Source organism: Catharus ustulatus, chromosome 29 (assembly GCF_009819885.2).
Source record: "Catharus ustulatus isolate bCatUst1 chromosome 29, bCatUst1.pri.v2, whole genome shotgun sequence".
Taxonomy (NCBI): Eukaryota; Metazoa; Chordata; class Aves; order Passeriformes; family Turdidae; genus Catharus; species Catharus ustulatus.
Genome location: NC_046249.1, coordinates 3,691,094 through 3,707,306, shown reverse-complemented (window position 1 = coordinate 3,707,306; position 16,213 = coordinate 3,691,094). Strand labels below are relative to the sequence as shown.

General features: G+C 54.9%; 1 protein-coding gene across 2 annotated transcripts; it reads left to right on the top strand.

Moving 5' to 3' along the window:
• The first annotated feature begins 7,107 nt into the window (after positions 1-7,107).
• On the top strand, positions 7,108-15,801 carry TLE5 (TLE family member 5, transcriptional modulator). 2 transcript variants are annotated; one of them, XM_033082329.1, is made up of 7 exons: positions 7,108-7,218; positions 7,557-7,654; positions 9,112-9,175; positions 11,384-11,428; positions 12,611-12,673; positions 13,932-14,006; positions 14,582-15,801. In XM_033082329.1, the coding sequence occupies exons 1-7, from the start codon at positions 7,192-7,194 to the stop codon at positions 14,798-14,800; spliced, it is 591 nt and encodes a 196-aa protein (XP_032938220.1). In that variant the 5' UTR covers positions 7,108-7,191; the 3' UTR covers positions 14,801-15,801. The 2 variants fall into 2 exon arrangements, with proteins under 2 accessions (XP_032938220.1, XP_032938219.1); XM_033082328.1 differs by having other exon boundaries at positions 14,579-15,801.
• The last annotated feature ends 412 nt before the right edge of the window (positions 15,802-16,213 follow it).

Genomic DNA, 16,213 nt, shown 5'->3' with positions numbered 1-16,213 from the left:
AAGCACGATACAGCTGATACATACCTGCCTTCCTTGTCACCAGCCTGGCAGTGGTTTGCCAGTCCTTACCTCTTGGCAGTTTGTCTGAGACAGAAACACAAGATACTCACAAACAACAGGTTCTATTTACCACTTAAATTCTCTCTTATACCTGTGCTATCCCCATGAGTTTTTTGCCTCAATTAAACGAAGTTTCTCTTTTTCTCTTTTTTTTTTTTTTTTTTTTTTCGGGTGGTCTGTCCATAATTTGGCCTTCAACAGCATCAATACTCACCCACCTTTGTTACATTCTTTTACTTTCCCTCTCAGGTGCCCCACAGCCAGGAGGACTGTTCCTCCCTCATCCCAGACCTCTGGCAAAGATAATGTGGTCATTTTGCTTTGGCAGCTGAAAATTATTCAGCGGACAGAAGTGCTCAGTACAGCCAGGATCAAAGCCACAGTGGCTGTTCCCTGTGACCTGTTGCCCTTTAGAACTCCCATGTCTGGACAGTCCTTAAGGAAACTGAGGTTCCTGTAACCCCTGCAGCACTGCCCTGACTGGACAAGCCACTTGACCTCTTTGCATGTCCCCAGGCTGAGGGTAGCACAGGTGACACATCTGGGGCTGCTAAAGAGTTACCAAGTTGGGGTTGCTGGGCTGCTCTGAACCATGATGTGCTATGGGTTGGAAGCTGTTGTTTTGGGTGCCTTCTCCTGGGCAGGATCAAAATCCAAAGGCCAGCAGATCCTGAAGAAATTTCCACAGCTTACCAAAAAATAAAAGGAGCAATAAAATTTGCATTCAACCTCTGGACCACTTGCTTGGCTCCTGGTGATGGGAAGCTTGGGTCCACAGATGTTGAGTTTTGATGAATCCTGATCAAAGTATTGATTTCAGAATGAAAGAACTGCCAGTCTCCAAGCAACAATAGCCCATCCACTCCCTCCTTTTCTGCCCGAATGGAAAAGTTTTGGTGCTCAGAGGGTTCCCAGGAGACCTGGGATTTCCCTCAGCTCTGTCACCAGTGTGCTGTGCAATTCCCTGGGCTCTGTGTCCCTGTTCCTGCAGAAAGCTGATCCTGAACGTGTCAGGCCACTTCCAGAGCAGCTGTTCCCATGGCCCACATTTGCAGCAGTTAATGCTGAGCCCAAAGATGACCCCCATTTGTTTACAGAGAGGAAGATCCCAAGGCCCATCGAGATGCAGACACATCGTGCTGGGCAGCACTGCAGACACTTCAGAGTGCCATCCCTTTTCTCCATTCTGGCCCCATTTCTTAGCTGCATGTGAGTTCCAGATGTTTGAGAGCAGAGGGGAGCAGGCACTGCCAGCAGGTCAGGGAGGTGATCCTGCCAGGCTGAGGGAGATGAGTGTGTTCAGCCTGGAGAAGATCAAGAGGGGATTTTACCAATATCCATAAGTATCTGAAGGGAGGTGCCAGGGGATGGAGCAGTTTCTGCTCAGCTGCTGAGCAATAGGGCAATGGGCTGATACTGATGCACAGGAAGTTCCACCCTGAACATGAGGAAGAACTTTATTGTGCTGCTGACAGAGCACAGGTTGCTCAGAGGGGTTGCAGAGTCTCCTTCTCTTGTGATATTTAAAGGAGGAATGTGTCTGGACTCTCTCTGGGCGCTGATGGGGACCAGGGACCCAGCTGCAGAGCACGTGTCAAATGCTTCAGCCTCTTCCAAAATTAATTTTACAAGTTCTTCAATTGCCTGTCACAGGAAGATGCCACGAGATTTGAGTTCTCTGCAAAGAGGAGGAAAGGCACCAAGATCAAACAACACTGACAAATGCAGCCCGTGACAGCAATTGCTGGATTAGTTTTTTTTAAACCTTATGTTTCACATCTGGTTTGTCATGGTGTTGTAGGTGGGCTTAGTGCACAGTAAACTAGGATAACAAACCTACATTTTCTGTGATCCTTTCATCCCCTATGATCCCAAAGCACATCATTTAATTGCACTCAACCTGCACACAGATTTCATAAATAAAGGAATGATGAATTAGCATAGCTGCTGCAGCATTCACACAAGTTACTAAGACACAATCTCCTTGTGCAATCAATCCAGCCTCATGCTTCAGTGTTTGTCATAAATTGAGGTCAGGAAGAAATGTTCTCCCTACCTGGAGGAGTGCTGCTGAACTAACTGAGTACAGAAAGATTCTTAAGGGTGTAGTAATCTGTCTTCCCTGTGAAAATCTCAGAAACTGCTGCAAATATGAATTTAGTGAAGCTCCAGTGCAGTAGGTGAACACTGATTCTGCACAGGGGCAGGAGGAATCTGCCTCACATGAGGCAGGAGGAAAGCCTTGAGTGATCCTTTTGAACCTAAAATTGCTATCTCACTCCTCCCTTTGTCCAGCAAGGGAACCAGAGGAGAGAGGGGAGAATCCTGAACCCTGGCCATGCCCACAGCACAGATGGGCCTGGTCCAGAAGCTGCTCCTTTCCCCATTCCAGCCCCTGTGGGTCCCTCCCTTCAGGCTCAGTCTGGGTTTCATATGCAGAGGAATTCACATGCTGCTTCTGCAAACTCATTGTCCTGGGAAGTTCCTCATGACCAATGGGTCAGTGGATTCCCCTGAACCTCCTGACTGTCTCACAGCTCCAAATTTTGTGCTTATCTCCCACCAAATGCCTCAGGGACACCACCCAGGGAGCAAGCAGGTTCAGGCATCCTTGCCATGTGCTTCCTAATCACGGCTCAGCTGCAAAATCCCTTTCCTGCTTCCTGCAAGGAGTGTGAACTGTTCCTTGCACTTTGGCTGGTAAAAAGGATGATAATTACCCCTAATCAGTCTGCAGCAAAAACACAGGCCACAGCAGAAGGGAGGGGTGGGGGGCAGCCACCATGAGGAATGGAGCCCAATTATTCCAAGTCACTGATAAAACGGGATCAAAGAGGTAGGAATGTTTTACCAGTTGTAAAACGCCTGCCTGGACCCAGGCTGTTCTTGGAGAAAGGCCCTTTCTGCCTACAGGCCATTCCTGGCTGGGACCTTATGCACATCCAGGGACAGTTTCTCATTTTTCTTCTTGGTGTAGGCGAGGAATTTGGGCTAGCATTCATTTCTGCCTCTGAGAGCAAGCAGCAAGACAGTTTCAGCAGGAAATCAGCATGGAACAATGGGCATACAGTGCAGAGCAAGTGCTCTGTCTGCTGCCCCTGTGGGCACTGAGGTGCTGGGACTCTGCTGTGTCCCATCAGGGGCACCTGGGTGTGCCAGGGGATGGAGAAATGGAGCTGGGTGGTGATGGGGGCAAGGGACAGCACTGCTGGAGGCATCTGTGCCCTGCCAGTGACATGTTTGTGGGGAGAAGAGTGCTGCACTTCTGGCTCCCTCAGCTCCCTGGGAGCCTGTGCAGCCTCACTGCTCATCCCCTGCAGCCCCACTGCTCATCCCCTGCAGCCCCACTGCTCATCCCCTGCAGCCCCACTGCTCATCCCAGCCTTTTGCTGCAGCAGGGAGACCTGCACGGCTCCTTACACCAGCAGAAGAGTTGGGAGGTGGGGAGAGAGAGAAGGAAAACAGCCCCTTATGTGAAAAGAGGGACTTGAGAGGCAGAGTGTGTGTAAATCACTCCTGGGCCTGCCCAGCCCTTGCCTCGTGTCTGGCTGATTGTGTTATGCTATCTAGAGAAAGTTTAATATAAAAAGCTAATAATCCCCGTGATAAGAGGGGTGATAAGGGACAGTCTGGCCTGGATATGGCAGGGGGCCAAGGTTCAGTGCCCGACCTCCCACACCAGTCCTGCCCTCCCCATCCCATCCCAGGTGGCACAGACCTGGCAGGGCTGCCAGAGTGCAGTGGCAGCAGGACTGGGCAAAACAAAAAACAAGCAGGAACCAGCCCTGCTGCTGGCAAAGAGGGGCTGGGGAAGCAAGAGGCAGGAAGGGGAAACCTCTGTGAGCCCCAGCAGTGTGGCAAGGGGCTGGCTGTGGCTAGTAGCCCACAAGATGCCACCAGTGGCCCTTATAAAATACCTCACAGATGCCTGAATACAGGGTGGCAGTGGAGGATTGCAGCCCGGGGAGGGGTTGGGGTTTCTTAGCAGGTGGGATATCAAGGGTAGCTGAAGTTTAATGAGTTTGGTGGGTCTCTGCCCTGTTTCTACTGGAAGGAGGCCACAGCATTCAAACCACAAGTGAGAAGCAAAGGAGTCACTGGCTGAGCCACCCCAGAGCCACAGGGTCCTGTCTGTGCCACTCTGAGCTGTGCAATGCCCCACATTCCTCAGAGTCCATCCTACAAAGCACCTGTGTGTGTGGTCAGCTTCAGGTGATGGAACTCAAGAGATCCTGAAGCTGCGGAGAAAGAGGAAAAAACCTTCCTTGTCTCAGCACCTGAATTGCTGCTGTGCCTTTTTTATTTCTTCCTCTTTAATGCCAAGTAAAAGAGAAAGTATTCTCAGGGTAAAAGCAGGATCTCAGAGCCTACATTTTCATAATAATGACAGGATGGCTTTCACCTTGTGTCCAGAGCTTCAGAGCAGAAAATGTCTGTACAACCTCTCTCCTTGAACCAGTGCTGGAGTGGGATATAATATCTGAATAATTTACAAAGGCTCTTCATTACACAGATTTATTTTTGGCAGCTTTGTTAGACTGCTCCTTTTAGGAACTAATAGGAAGTTTCTCTGGTTTCATTAGGACATCTCTGTATGAATTGTTCCAGTGGGGCCAGGGACTGGGACAGCTTCTTGCTCCATTAGAAATGCAAAGTGTTTCTGCCCTCTCTGTTCCCCACGGCTTTCTAGAAACCCACCTGCATGCCCAGCCCTGACCCAGCCCTGCATGACTTTATTCCTGGCCAAGATGTTGAGGGAGTGGGGGGCTTTCCCACACTGCCTTCAAACAGCTTTGCACCAGACAAATACTGCTTCACTTGGCGAGAACTCCCTTTCCTGTGCTGGAAAAACCTTCATTTCTCAAGCCAGGTCTGAGGTGGGCTGTGGGAACCCCCACTGTTCACCAGGCTGTGTTTGGGGCCAGCTCCTCTGTGTCCAGGCCATATTAAACCCCACTGACTCACACAGCCTGAGCCAGGCTAAAATCCCCCCTTCTTCACATGCAGGTGCATTGCCCAGCTGGAAACAGGCCCATTAAAAAGTCATTTACCAGGCACAAACGAGTTTGTGTTCCCCCGGATTGGGATTTGCCAAGATTATACCATAAATTAGAGTGTTTCCTGGAAGAATGTAAGGAGAGAGGGGAAAAAAAAAAAAGATAAAATGGAACATTTTGTAGCCAACTGCAATGCCAATAAAGGAGCATTTCATTTCCCACTTGGAAGGGAGTGACTGCAAGCTGTTGCAAGGGTAGGGCAGGGTGCCTGTGCAGCTCCAGGACCAGGGGAAGGGGACAACAGGGACCTGGCTGCATGCACATGCTGGCTATAAACTGCATTTCTCTGCCCTTGAGCAGAGCCTAAGCTGGGGTGACTCAGTTTTCTCTCCATGTAAAAAGGGGGACCAGGATGCCAACCCCACTGGGGGAAGACTGTCTGCCCTGTTTTCCAACCCTTATTCTGCAGGGACACAAAGCCTGCCTGCACTATTAATAATCCCTGGCATGAAGCTGTCACAGTTTCCACTAATATGGAGATGTTGAAGTGAAAAAGCTACTGCACAATATGCAGGAGGTGTCACAATAACTCAGCTGCTATATTGTTCTTTTTAAAAATAAATACCACAACAGGCCAGCCCACATTGCTGGAGTCATGTAGGGTTTTATTTTTAATCAGAAAATGTACTGATTTTTATAGATAGACATGGAGCAACATCCAAAATTTATGAAAGCTCCTGTGTGCTCACACGTACCAGCCGTGCTCCTGCCTGTTATTCTCCGAATGGCTTCCAAGGACCTGATCCTGCCTCAGCACGGGCATATTTGTGTGTGTGGCTTTGCAAGAGGCCCCATGGCAACTAAGTCCTTCCAGAAATAAAGTCTGTGGCTGAATTCCCCACCCCACTGCTCTCTGGGGGGATGCAATTGATCCTGCAAGGACATGAACTGCAGGGTCTGCTCCTCAGGCATCAGGTTCAGCACCGAAGTTTGCATCCAGAGCAGAATATTCCATTGTTTGGAGAACAGAGGTTTGTCTGGGGGCCAGCTGTAGGTGAATTACCTTTTTCCTTTGCCTTCCCTCACGCTCAGCCAAGGGCAACGCTGAAATAAAGCAAAACGAAACTCTGGTTAAAAAAAAAAAAAAAAAAAAAAAAAAAAAGCCTGTTCTGCTTGGGAAAGGCGTGAAAATGAGCTGCGAAGGGCGAGGAGCTTTCCTGCCAGCAAGGGCCGGTCCGGCGCTCTGGACCTGCCTCAGGCCAGCCGGACCCGGGGCCTGCCCCGCGGGCTCTGCCCCGGCCCGGGCACACAACCCCGGGCACACAACGCGGCCTCTGCCGGGCTGGGCCTGGGGCTGGAGGGGCCCGGGCAGCGACACCCCACAGTCAGGGACACCCCAGGGGCAGGGACACCCCACAGTCAGGGACACCCCAGGGGCAGGGACACCCCACGAGCAGGACACCTCCAGGGCTGTGACACCCCACGGGCAGCGACACCTTCCGGGCCGGGACACCCCAGGGGCAGGGGACACCCCACGGGCAGGACACCTCCAGGGCTGTGACACCCCACGGGCAGGACACCTCCCGGGCCGGGACACCCTAGGGGTAGGGGACACCCCACGGGCAGGACACCTCCAGGGCTGTGACACCCCACGGGCCGCGGCACCGGGAGGCTGCAGGGAGGACCGAGCAGCCGCAGCCGGGGCGCGGGGAGCTGAGGCCGGCAGGGCACGACCCGTCCCCCCCGGGCCCCGCCGCAGGGACGGCACGGAGCGAAGCTCGGCACGGAGCGGAGCTCAGCCCGGCCCGGTGCCCACGGCCGGCGGCGCCGCGCGGCGGGGGCGGGGACCGGCGGGGGCGGGCGCGGCCGTGGGCCCGCCCGGGCCGGGGAGGCGGCGGCGGCGGCAGGTGGTGCCGAGCAGCCGCAGGACGGAGCCGGAGCCGCAGCCGCCATTAGACAATAGGCGCCGGCGGCGGGAGCGGCGCGGGGCGAGCGGCGCGGCCGGGGCGGGGCGGCCGCGGGGCCGGGGCGGCCGGACCCGGCGCGGACAAAGGCGGCGGCGGCGCGGGGAGCCGCGGCGGGGGCGGGAGGCGGCACCGGGCCGCTCCGTGCGGGGACCGAGCCGCAACCTGACATGATGTTTCCACAAAGCCGGCACTCGGTACGGCGCGGCCCGGGGCCGGAGCGGCCGCGGGGCGGGGCCGGGCGCCGGCGGGGCCGCGGGACGGCGCGGGGGCTGCCCGGCCTCCCTCGGCCCCGCGGGGTCGAGGGGATCGAGCGCCTCCCGCCGCCGGCAGCCGAGGGGCGGCGGGGCCGCAGGCGGCACCCGGGAAGGGGCCCCACGGGTGACCTTGGGCGCGTCCCGGGCACGGGCGCTGGGCCCCGGGGGTGCCCCCGGCCGGGGCTCGGCCCCCGGCGCGGCGAGCGCGGGGCGGGCTCGGGGCGGGGGGGCCCGGCGGCCGCCGGCTCCAGCCCCAGCGCTGTCTCCTGTTGTTCAAGGGCTCCTCTCACCTGCCTCAGCAGCTGAAGTTCACGACCTCCGACTCCTGCGACCGCATCAAGGACGAGTTCCAGCTGCTGCAGGCCCAGTACCACAGGTATGTGCTCCCCCCGGGGCCGGGGCTGTCCCGCCGCCGATGCACGGGAATCGCTGCGATTCTTCTGCTCCTTGCTTCGCTCCGGGGACCGGCTGAGAATATGGGGATGGGGACCCGGTGGTGTAGCTTGGGACATCTTTGGCTGGAGGAGGACCTCGGGCACGGCGTTGGTCGTGTCCACATGGGAGCCCAGCGAGGAGAACGCCCATTCCCGTCTCCAGCCAAGGTCTTTCCTCCAAGTGCTGCTCAGCCAGGACTGCACAGACACTTGCCAGGCCTCCTGCCTCTTGCTGGGAGTTTTCCTCAGTTTTTTTTCACTGGCTGCCATTCCTGGACTGCAAATGCTGCAGGGAGCACTTAAATCCAAAAGCTTATACTTTTCTCTGTGTGTGTGTGTGTAAATAGTGCTGCTTACCCAAAAGCTGGCTTGAGACAGTCTGTTGCTTTGCATGTGCGTGTGTCTGACATAAACATGAAGCCCTTTGGTTGAAATGGTCTGGGTGATGCCCTCTACCACAGCGTGGTGCTGGTTTTGCTGTGTGCATTGGTGCCATGTGGCTGCAGTATCCCCCAGCCCAGGCTCTGCCTGCACGCAGATTGCAAGTTTGTGGTGGTGTCATTCTGGCAGGAGCAGGCAGAAAAACTGCTGGGAAGTGGCCATTTCCTGGTGTCTCTGTGCCTTGGCAATGCCATCAGGGGAGTAGGACAGCCCAAGGAACATTCCTGCTGAAAGGGAAGCTTTCCCCCCACGCCGCTCCACCCCCTTGGACTTAATCTGCTCAAGAAGGAGCAGGTTTTGTGTAGGTGAAGCTGTTTCTTGTTTGAAACATAAAACCACAGCACATGCTGGCTGCAGTTGCTCGGCTGGTGAGTTGGAGTCTCATAAAACACTGGGAGCAGCGGCACTTTCTCTGAAGGGTGTGAAGAATCTAGGAGAGAGGAAAAATCCTTGCTTCTGGAGGGATGTGCTGCACTTGGGCCTCCCCCCCGCCCCCATCCAGAAGTGGGTCTGGCTTTGGTTTTGATGTTGTATTGGAACATCTCTTGAGTGCTGCAGACAGGTTCTGTGCCAGAATCTGTCCCCAGCTGCCAGCGATCTGTTGAGGAAAGGCAAACCCCTCCCTGGGCAGCCAACTCTGCTTCTCCCCACCATTCTGCTTCCTGTGGAATGGATTTGCCCGAGGGAGGTCAGTGCTCTGCTGGTGGATAGCCTTGTGTCCTTTTCCTGAATGTGTGCTGGGGAGACTCCAGCAGAGAAATTGGGAGCAGGCTCTGTGTGGTCACTACTGTGAGCACAGCACAGCCTGTCTGGGCTCTGGCCACCCCTTGAAGTGCAAACAGCAATGTCCAAGAATCCAGCCTGGCCAGGACGAGGCCGTGCAGGAAGCAGCTGCTCTGTGGCGATCAACTCTCTCACCTCCTGTTTGTGGTTTTCTTACTGTTTTCTGGCTTTTCAGCTTGAAGTTGGAATGTGACAAACTAGCCAGCGAGAAATCGGAGATGCAGCGTCACTACGTCATGGTAAGGACCGGCCCGGCAGCCAGAGCAGAGTGTGTGGGTGGCAACACCAGCAGGTGCCTGTGCCTGGGCTCTGCCTGGCAGGGAGCCCACACCCCACAGAGCTCCAGGGCTCTCAGCAGGGCTGGAATTGGCTTTTTTCTGAAAATGGGGCTGTTTTGTGTTGGCTGCATGCAGGGGGTTGTTGAAACGCGTGGTGGCAGGGAGTTTCTTGATGTAGAAAATGGGGCTCGGTGGGTGATTGATGGCTTGGTGGCCTGGCTCCCTGTGCCTAAAGGGAGTGACAGCTCTTGCACACCTCAGAAGGTGCTGCAAGGTGCTGGTGTGCAGGTGTTTGGGGACTCTGGGAAGGTCATGGCCAGTGAGAGACAAAGCAGTGCTCTGAGAAGTCATGAAACTGGGAAACCCCACCAGCCAGGTGTGAGTTAGAAGCTGAAATCAGCTTCTAAACCCTGTGCACCTTCTGGTGACCTCACAGCCTTGCTGAGCCATGGTGCTGAGTGCTGGCACGTGTGTCCCAGCACAGGGTGTGCAAGCCCCAGGGCAGTGGCTGGTAAAGGCATGAGAAATGGTGCCACGTGTGGGCAGCAGGCTTAGCTGTGGCTTTCCAAGGAGAAATCTGCCAGGAAACAGCCATGTTCTGGTGAGCAGGGTGAGGGTTTGCCTGCCAGGTAATGCCTCTGGAGCCCTTGTAGCAGAAGGGAGGGATGCCAAACAGGGCTGTGGTCTCTTCCTTTCCTACCATGGAGTTAGCAGGAGGCTGCAATACTGTCCATGAAGATGAGCTGGTTCCTGCTTGCCAGCTGCTGCACCTGCCCTGGAAAGAAGAGATAAGATATAGAAATTAATAGAGCAGCTCTTCAGAACAGAGTTAAGACTTAAAAAATCAGAAATAAGGGAGCTAGCTGGCCCCTTCATCTTTCTCTACTGCCCTTGTGGCCAGACTCTGATGCTGTGGGGAGCAAGGTGTGCTTGGGGTTGCGGGGAAGGAGAAGAGGTCACAGCTTTTCCTGGTGCATTAATGGGGAAGCCTGCCCTGTTCTCACTGGTAAACAATTGCTTCCTGTGCCTCAGTCTGCACAGAAACCCTCATCTCCAGCAGTGGCCAAGATACATTTTTTTTTTCCCCCTTAATGCTGGCAGTCACCAGAATTGATTCAGGTTGCTGTCAGCGGCAGAGGGGAAGGGCTGTTCCTCGTGGTGCAGCGCTGGAGGCTCTGCAGGCGCAGCAGCTCCTGCCTTGTCTGCGTGGCTGAGCCGGAGCTGCTGCCGCTCCCCGTCACGGGGAGCCAAGAGGAGGGTTCCTGAGAATGTGCAAAGCTGCTACAGCTGCTCTGATTTTTGAATAAGTCACAATTGGCAGCTTGGGGGACGGGCTCCTGCTTCCTGCTCGGTCTTCAGAATGCAAAGAAGCCTCGAGAGCCCGCAGCAGGCTGAGATCATTCCGATACCAAGCCGGGCGCTTCATCGCCTTGTGGCGTCGGTACCAGGATGCCAGTGATCCTCAATTAAATGAGCACAGATGTGGATTGTTCTTTTCCCTTTGGAAGAATCAGGATTGCAGCCTGCAGGAGGAGGTTTCTAAACTCTCAAAACATCAGCCTTATAACAGCTTCTTCCAGGGGTCAGGAATTAGCTGCCTCTGCCAATAGACTGTCTGTAGCTGCCTGTTGCTGCTGTGCAGGGGTTTTCTGGGTGGATTGTTTTTGTGTGTGGTGGGGGAGGTTTCCACATAACTCCTTCCTAAACAGCTGGAGCTGTGTGCAGCTGGATGTGTTACTTGCTAGATGAAGTCCAGTTGTGATCTCTCCCATTTGCTGCTGAAGCTTTAGGATACTGGCCAGGCAAAGCTCACATAGCCAGGCTGCCTCTCTTCTGGCTGTGCTTAGGGAAGTCTGGAGCCCTGAGCCTTTTTCCAGGTTTGACACAGCATCACTCACTCTCACCTCAGTGCAGACTGTGGAAAGGTGTCTGTGGGGGGAGTGGGGCAGGTCTCCAGGTCTGGAGCAGGGTGGACAGGGAGCACCTGGAGGGAGTCTCTGTGCTTGCCTCCTTCTGTCTTTGTTTCCTGGGGTTTGCCTCTGCTCTCCTGCCTTGCATAGCCTTTGTAGAAAACAAAACCCTGCCAGGAATGCAGTGGTGGTTCCCAGCACTTATCTGGCAGAGACTTGACTTACAATTTGGTTTTTTCTCTTCTCTCCTGCTTTACAGTACTATGAGATGTCCTATGGGCTGAATATTGAAATGCACAAACAGGTAGGGGGAAAAGCATTTCCAGGTGCTGTAATTCCTGGGGAAGGTACATTGTCTGCTCTGCCCTTTGAAATTCAGGCTCCCCCACCTCTGAGGATCACAATGCTGGCCTGTGGGCTCCCATCCTGGGCTCTGGGCACCCTGTGGTTCTCCCCAGGGCCTCAACAGATATTTGAGCACCAGAAAGGGTTTGGAGCTGTGGCTTGGAGACTCTGTGGCAGCCTGGATAAGTTTGGTCATTACCCTCACTGGTGGTTAAGTTGTTAATTATCCCCAGTGACTAATTACCTGTGGTGTTAACAACATGAGCCTCCTCTGAGCCTGTCTCTATCTGGCTCCAGCTCCAGTCACAAAGTCGGCTGCATGTCGTGGCTCAGTTTTAAGCCTCTTAGCACAGTTCTGTTCCTCACAAAGGCACTTGGTGCTTCTGATCCCATTGCCCTTGTTGCTAAGCCCATGAGACTGGCTTCCCTGGGAAAACCTGGATCTTGTTGAAGAATCTGAGCCACAAAATCCTCTGCTGTCCCATGGATGTCTCCCAGCCTCATCTGCTTCCCTGTGGTGCTGTTGGGGTCCCCTCAGCTGGTTTTGGTGTATGCCTGTACCTTTGGCTCTGTATTTATTTGACTCCTTTGGAAGGTGATTTGCAAAAGACTGGTAGCTTCACTATTTGCCAGGAGAAAAGTATTTAACAGCTCGGGATTTGTCACTGCTGGTGTGAGGGCAGTGAGGAAGCTGCCCAGCCCCTCTGGTCTCCCCCAGTGGTCCCAGTCAAGCAGCTCAGCTGGGGAGGAGAAGCCTGAGAGGGCTGAACAGCCATGTGTGTGTATGTCTGTGTCCACATGGGAGATGTAATTCAGCACATCCCCACCTGGGTCTGCAGTAACTTCACTCTCTAGTTGCTCCCAATTGCTTAAATGAATTTTGGGGACCTGGAGAGGAAGAGGAATAATGAAACTTTGTTCTTTGCAGTAGCAGCATCCTTTCATTTAACCATGCAGGGAGGAGCCTTCTGGGGCAAGGTGATCCCCGTGGCACCAGGATGCTGCCAGGAGAGTGGATTTTCTCAGAGCCATTTGGGGACTCAGGCCTGGCCAGGGAAGGGGGAAGGTGGAGCAGCTGATGCTGTGGGTGCTCAGTCCTGAGCTTCCTGACCTTTCCTCTCTTATTTGTCCCACCTTTTAGGCTGAAATTGTCAAGAGGCTAAATGGGATTTGTGCACAGGTTCTGCCCTACCTTTCACAAGAGGTGAGTGACCCAGCTTTGGGGGGTCTGTTGGCATGGAGGCTCCTGTCCCTCTGCTGCCAGGAGGTGTCTGAGCCCTCCAGCACAGGCAGCTCCTGCATGGGAAACCCTTGCTTGCTCTCAGCCCCTGCATGGAGACCAGCCCTTCAAGGCAGTGTTGGCTCCTGTGTGGTGGGTAATGGGTGCCTCTCCATCCCTTTTGTGGCAGGTGGGGACAAAGCTGGTCCTGCTCTGTCCTGCCTGTGGCTCCTGAGCCTTCAGCCACATCTGCAGTGGGAGCTTTGGGTGCTAATCAGGAGAGAAGGACACTTAAAAAATACCTCCATATGGCTCCTCTTTGAGATCTGGTTCCTCTGCCTCATTAATTAATGGAGCTGATGGGCTCCTCCCACTCCCCTGAGAAATTAATTGGGGGTGGGGATGCTTGGGAGTTGCTGTCTGAAGCGAGGGGGAGATTAAGCATTTCTAGAGCCTTATTTTCTGTCTCCCCATGGAGGCTGAGCTCTCAGCAGTCCTCCTGGCCCTTTGAGGGTTGGAGGCTTCTTACTTAGGGTCAGTGCTGAGCTTGGGGCACAGGTTCTGTTTTTCCCACCCACCTGTTCTTAGGACAGACAAAGTCGCTTGCTGATCAGATCAGAGCTGCCTAATAACTAAGCCCCAGCTAAATCTTTTTGCATCTTAATGCAATCCTTAACCCTGTCCTGGTGCCAAAATGAAAAGAAAAATCCCCTTGCTGAAGTGCAGTGGACAGCCTGGTGCTTCAAAGGCTTTGTGCTCTGCAAGGAGCAAGTACAGTTCTCCTTTATTTCTTTTAAAGTATATGCTACATCCACTTTTTTCTGCCTGTGTTTGGAATACCCAGCTGCTGCTGCAGTTGATATCCAGGATGTGTCCAGCTTCCCAAGAGCTGCTGATTTTAGGGCTTGTTTTGTTTGTTAGAGGGTCTGTAGGTGAAAGGTGGCAGAATGAGAGACACCCTGGAGCCTTCTAGCCAAGGATCTCTGGGTGTGTGGAGAGCAGGACGAGAGTGGGGCTAGGAGGGGAGCTCCTTAACCCTGTGGTGAGGAAATGGATGAGACAAAGGTGCTTCCTTCCCTGCTCCTTGCTGCTTTAGACCTGGGTGGGAGGCCCTTGTCATGGGTGGAGTGTGCAGGTGTCTCCAGCTCTGGGGTAACCAGCCTGATTGTGTGGACTGGGTCCCTGTTCTGCTTTCCTGTGGCACTAGAAGTGACCCCAGATTTCTCTGTTTTCTCCACGCCAGCATCAGCAGCAAGTCTTGGGAGCCATTGAACGAGCTAAGCAGGTCACGGCGCCAGAACTGAACTCCATCATCCGTGTACGTGATGCACGTTTAGTTTGGGGTGGGAGGGGGGAATCCAGGCCCTTGGCCAGGACAGAGCTGGGCTGTGGATTCTTGACCTGGGGACATCAGGGGACCCCTGGTGCTGCAGTGGGATGAGGCTGCTAGGCTGGGCTGGCTGTGCTGGCACAGGGCTGGTTCCAGCCAGGTTTGCTGTGATGTTTGCAGGGATTCCCTGCTCTGTCTCAGCAGGGTGCCAGGAGAGGATTTTGAGCAGGAACCACAGTAGGCACTTGGCATGAAAACACAAGTGCTCTTGGTCAGAGTTGTCAGTGAGGCCTTTAACTGCAGCCTGAGGCCAGGTGTCCTGTGGGGCAGGGGCTCTGTCCCTTGCTGGGGACACACTGTTCTCTTGGGGTTGTCACAGCATCAGGGCTCGAGAACCTCTTTTCCCACCCAGCCCTGAGGCTGCAATGCTCTCAAGCTCCCTGAGGTCTCTGGTTTAAGGGCACACTCTGGCCAGTCCAGGCCCTCGGTGTGGTGTCCAAGTGCACTCAAAATGACAATACCCCCGTTGTGTCTCCATGTCTGTCCATCATTCCCTACAGCAGCAGCTTCAAGCTCACCAGCTGTCGCAGCTCCAAGCCCTCGCTCTGCCTCTGACTCCGCTCCCCGTGGGGCTGCAGCCCCCGTCACTCCCCGCTGTCAGCGCCGGCACCGGGCTCCTGTCGCTCTCGGCCCTGGGCTCGCAGGCTCACCTCTCCAAGGAGGACAAGAACGGCCACGATGGGGATGCCCACCAAGATGATGACGGGGAGAAATCGGATTAGAGCGACCGGGGGGCCGGGGGAAGGGGGCTGTCTGGGGGAGGGAGGGGGCGGGTTAGTGCAAAATGCAGTATCTCTCTCTACTTGCTGTGCAGCAGGGCCGTGGTGACCTGTGCTCGGTGGCAGCTCGCCAGGCCTGTCCCCACGGGCGGCTGGCAGGGCCTGGGGGGCGTCCCCAGCGCCGTCCCCGGCTGCTGCACAGCAATGCAAGCGCCATAGCATTACCCGTGTGGCCAATCGTGCTCTCCCTGTGCCCAGCCTGCCTTCCCTGTCCCTCCTCCCACTCTGTCACAGAGCTGAGCCAGAGTCTGCCTGGGGCTGCTCTGGGGCCACTTTGCCCCCTGGCTGTCCCAGCTCCTCGGTGCCCTGTGGCTCCTCCCTCCACCTGCTGCTCCCCCCTCGGTATTTAAAGATTGCCCCTTGATCCTAACGGTTCTGCACAACTCCCTGCTAGGATCCCTGGCCCAGAACAATCTCCTCCCTTCCCCAGGCGCTCTTGGTCTCGTTGCATCGCCCTGGCCCCGTGTCCCCCACGCCCCTCCTGCACTAATACCAGGCTGGCGCCTTGCTGTTCTGCATGTACCTGTTCTCAACCAGCTCTGGCTGCCAGGGGCTTCCCCCTGGGCTGGAGGGGGAGCCTGTGCCACCTGCTCCTCCTCAGCACAGCATCCAGCTCTGGGGGCCCAGGTGGCTGGGCAGAGGGGGCAGGCAGACCGAGAGCCTTCCCCGGCCTCCCCCTCCCTGTGCCCCTGCCCTGTGTAGAGGATACAGCAGCTTTCTCTGTTCTTATCTCCGTGCGCTAGCGTGTCTTCTTAAAAAACAAAAATGGAAAAAAAATAATAAATAATAATCTGGTGTTTGTATATAGTTCTTTAGAAAGATCTTGTTTTGCTTTTTGTGTTTAATCACTTGACCTATAATAAGAGGAACTGAAAATGCTGTATCAAGGACGTACAAGCTGTGCCTTTCAAATAAAGAAATAAGAAGGTTGGTTAAAACCGTGACTTGCTGCTGCTTTATTGCTGCCTTCAGGATGACTTTAAAATGCTTCCCTGTGTCTCCTGCCCCATCAGATGAGGGAATCAGTTGGAGAGAACAGAGAGTTTTCCTGGTTTATCTGTGCTGTGGGAGGTGTCTGGAGGTGCAGCCCTCCTTCCTTCAGGTGGTAGCATATCCCAGATTATTCCCTTCTTGTTGGATGTGCTGGTCTCCCCCTCTGGAGCTTTCTTTGGGAGCCAGGACGAGCAGGGTTAACATTCACACCTCTGGCTCCAGCTTCTCTCACTCCTGTAGGGGCTGGTGGAATGGAGCCCTCCCTGTGCCCTTTGTGGCTCTGGGACACCCTTGCAGAGGGGGAGGCTGTGCCACAGCTGCAATCTGCTGGCACCAGGGCCAAGAGGATGCCTGGGCAAAGCC

Excerpts from the sequence above, each read along its gene's own strand:
- TLE5 (XM_033082328.1), top strand. The coding sequence starts at position 7,192 with ATGATGTTTCCACAAAGCCGGCACTCG. Across the intron at positions 7,219-7,556 it reads TTCCACAAAGCCGGCACTCG|GGCTCCTCTCACCTGCCTCA; the intron begins GTACGGCGCGGC and ends CTGTTGTTCAAG. Across the intron at positions 11,429-12,610 it reads ATATTGAAATGCACAAACAG|GCTGAAATTGTCAAGAGGCT; the intron begins GTAGGGGGAAAA and ends CCCACCTTTTAG.